Source organism: Dendrobium catenatum, unplaced genomic scaffold, assembly GCF_001605985.2.
Source record: "Dendrobium catenatum unplaced genomic scaffold, ASM160598v2 fragScaff_scaffold_998, whole genome shotgun sequence".
Lineage (NCBI taxonomy): Eukaryota > Viridiplantae > Streptophyta > Magnoliopsida > Asparagales > Orchidaceae > Dendrobium > Dendrobium catenatum.
In genome coordinates, this window is record NW_021319460.1 from 1,575,834 (window position 1) to 1,579,568 (window position 3,735).

General features: G+C 39.1%; 1 protein-coding gene across 1 annotated transcript; it reads right to left on the reverse strand.

Annotated features, from left to right (window-relative positions):
• Positions 1-805: 805 nt before the first annotated feature.
• Positions 806-3,137, reverse strand: LOC110106664. The gene is made up of 4 exons (XM_020836616.1): positions 2,839-3,137; positions 2,523-2,757; positions 1,983-2,168; positions 806-1,138 (listed from the first exon to the last, which is right to left on the reverse strand). Exons 1-4 carry the CDS (start codon positions 3,135-3,137, stop codon positions 806-808), a joined length of 1,053 nt encoding a protein of 350 aa, XP_020692275.1.
• Positions 3,138-3,735: the final 598 nt, after the last annotated feature.

Sequence of the window (3,735 nt, forward strand, 5' to 3'; positions counted from 1 at the left end):
TTGATCGTCCAGTGATTGAGATATAATGTAGATTGTGTATTTCTCGAATCACAGGAAAAGGGTTTGAGGAGAAGAGATAGTATCATGACAAAGTGAACATCATATTACTGTATTATATAAGACAGTATAAGAATTCTGTAGTATAACTTAGGGATACAGAAAAAATGTTCTTCCACAATCAACACACAAAGGGTGTATGGAAAACTTGAAAGATACAAAGCATAACTACGTAAGACAAACACTACCAACACCAAACAAATAGTAGTATCAACTTCTACTGATATTACTTGCAAAGGTTTCCCACATTCCAAGTTCGGGGGAGCATTTTTCCACTAGCATCCTTCATTTTGAAGGTTCTAGGCTGACCATAGCCGCCACCAAATAAGGACCCTCCTAGAGAGGGGAGAGCTTATTACGCTGAGGGCCTTTTCCAGCAGCTTCAATGCTTCGCAGAACTAAGTTCCCAATGGAGATGGCTGAGGTTTCACTCTTCGATTGTGGTGATGAGCGATCCTTTGATGGTATGCAGCGGTTCTGAGTGAGGCTTCATCTCTTACTTCTAGGAGGAGATCTAAATTTTTCCTGAGCTTATCCTCGTTGTTATTGAAGCCAAAAGTCTGAACTCTGTTACTCAAGACTCCAATATCAATCGGTATGACTGCTTCTATACTGAAACTGAGGTTATATAGGGTTTCTCCTGTAGGAGTTATGGTAGTGGTCCGATAAGCCCATAGGACATTTGGGTGTTCTTCAGCCCATTGCCCCCAGCCTTTCCTTGGCGTGTCTTCAGTCCTTTCAGAATTATTCAATTAGTGACTTCTGTTTGTCCATTTGCTTGAGGATGGGCGACATCTGTGTGGATGAGCTGAATATGAAAATCCTTAAAAAAAGATGTAAAGATCCTCCCAGTGAAATGTGTCCCGTTATCAGTGATGACTCTTGTAGGAATACCAAAGCGACAGATTATATTCTTCCATAAGAACTGCTTGGCATTTGCTTTAGCAATCTTCGCCAAAGGTTCTGCTTCCACCCATTTGGTGAAGTAATCTGCAGGATAGATAATGAATTTTCGTTGTCTATTGGCTATATGGAAGGGTTCTATTATATCGATTCCCCATTGGACAAAAGGCCAGGGACTCTGTAGTGATGCAAGCTCCAGAGCGGATATATGGGTGAGATTGGAATGCAATTGGCAGTTTTCACACTTTTGAGTAAAGTCAAGTGCGTCCTATTTCATTGTAGGCCAATAGAATCCCTGCCTCATGATCTTGTAAGCCAATGCTCTTCCTCTTAGATGTTCTCCACACACTCTTAAATGAACTTCTCGGAGTGCATAATCAGCTTTTGAATGTGGAAGACATTTGAGATATGGTCCGGTGAAGGCCCGCTTATACAACTCATCACCAATAATGGTGAAATTTGCTACTTGTCTCAGATGTCGTGTTGCAGCCATGGGGTCTTAAGGTAGTATCCTATCCTGTAGAAAAGATAAGATGGGATCGATCCAAGATGCCTCTTTTTGTTCATCAATTGATTGTATGACTCATGGACCTTGAATACTCAGAAAGTGGATCTCTTTGATACACTTTCTTTTATAAACTTCTCCCATTATATATGTAGCTAGTTTGGAAAGAGCATCTGCTCTCGCATTGTGCTCTCGGAGAATAAGTATGATCTGATGCTCTTTTATACGGGCCAAACGTAACTTCATAATGCTGCAATATTGGGCCAGTTGTGGATTGTGTATATTAAACTCCCCTTACACCCGAGTGGTGACTAATTGTGAATCAGTGTGGATTACTAAGTTTTACACCTCACAGTCAATTGCTAGTCTCAATCCAACAATAAGGGCCTCGTATTCTACTATGTTGTTTGTTGCTAGGAACTTGAGTCGGAGTCCATACTAAAGGGTAACTTTCTTTGGAGAGATTAATAGAATTCCGGCCCCAGCACCAGAACTCTCAGATGCTCCATCGACATACAACGTCAAGCTTGGAGGAGAAGGCGAAGCTTGGTTGAATATCTGATACTGGGATGGTGCATTCAATTACAAAATCTGTAAGTGCTTGAGATTTAATATCGGGCATAGGGAAGTAGTGGATGTCAAATTCTTCTAGCTCTACAGACCACTTAACGAGCCTACCCGAAGCTTCTGGCTTTGCAGGATACTTTTCAGCGACATAATTATATAAACCCGGATTATATGGGCTTAAAAGTAAGGGCGTAGTTTTCTGGTGGAATAAACTAACGCCAATGATATCTTATCTGCTAAAGGATAACATCTCTTTGTTTCAAATAAAATCTTATTGACATAATAGATGGGACGTTATACAGCATTTTTCTTCTCGTACCAAGGTCGAACTAATAGCTTGGGCAGAAACAACCATATACAAATATAACTTTTCTCCTGGTGTCGGCTTAGAAAGTAGTGGCAGGGATGCCAAATACTTTCGTAGCTATTCAAAGGCTTCTTGGCATTCATCAGTCCATTAGAATCCAGAGCTACGAGCACATTTAAGTACTTTGAAGAACAGCAAATATTTGTCTCCTGAGCGTGCCAGAAAATGAGATAGTGTTGTAATTCTCCCATTTAGCCTTTGGACTTCCTTAATATTCTTCAGTGGCATCATATCCCTTAGTGCCTTAATCTTTTCAGGATTAGCCTCAATCCCCCTATGGGTTATCATAAACCCCAAAAACTTTTCAGAAGCAACTCCAAAGATGCAATTAGCTGGGTTGAGTCGCATATTATAATGCCTTAATAAGTGGAAACACTATTTCAGTTTAAAGATATGTTGAGATTTTTCAAGACTTTTTACCAACATATCATCCACGTACACCTCCATAGTACGTCTAATAAGATTTTTGAAAACCTTATTCATGAGGCGTTGATAAGTTGCTCCAGCATTTTTGAGCCCGAAGGGCATCACCCGATAGCAGTATAACCCTTTGTCCTTTTGAAAGGTTGTCGCTTCTTCATCAGCAGGATTCATCTTTATTTGATTATAGCCAAAATAAGCATCCATAAAGCTCAATATATGATGTCCTGAAGTGGTATCAACTAACTGGTCAATACGAGAAAGCGGAAACCTATCTTTTGGATAGGCTTTGTTGATATCTGTATAATCTATACACATTCTTCAAGCTCCACTCCCCTTCTGAACCATAACAATATTTGCTAACCAAGTAGGATGGTGCACCTCTCGTATAAACCCGGCATCTAGAAGTTTATCCACTTCCTGCTCGATCGCTTGTTGATGATCTGGAGCAAAGTTTTGTTTCTTCTGGATAACCGGTTTGCACATCAGATTGATTTTGAGGGAGTGTACTATCACTTCGGGGTCGATTAAATAATTAATGTCATCAATTGCCTTTTGGAATTGTAAAGGATCTAGAAAAAAGCAAGCTTCTCTATAGTTAAGAGAATTTGTTAAAGAGAATGATGCATTTTTTTGTTGGGTTGTTGAAAATTAAGTTAACCTGTATTGATAGAATGGAAGTTAATTTGCTTATTGGTGTTGATTCAGATTTTTTTTCATTTTCCTTTTGATGGGTTGTTGGGTGGTATTATTGTGCTATGGAAATCAAATATTCTTCTTTTTCAATATTGGAAGCTTCTTCTCAATACATCACTAGTGAATTAAATGTTCTTAACAAAGGTGTGTATGATTTCTTTTGTTTATGGGAATAAGGATGTGTGCAAAAGAAGAGAGTTATGGAATAATAATGAGTTTT

Bases quoted from the DNA above. Each gene is read 5' to 3' on its own strand.
- LOC110106664 (XM_020836616.1), bottom strand. From the start codon at position 3,137: ATGTGTATAGATTATACAGATATCAACAAAGCCTATCCAAAAGATAGG. The intron at 2,758-2,838 runs GTACGTGGATGA...CCACTTATTAAG, and splicing joins ATTAGACGTACTATGGAGGT to GCATTATAATATGCGACTCA. The intron at 2,169-2,522 runs GTACTTAAATGT...GTCGCTGAAAAG, and splicing joins AATATTTGCTGTTCTTCAAA to TATCCTGCAAAGCCAGAAGC.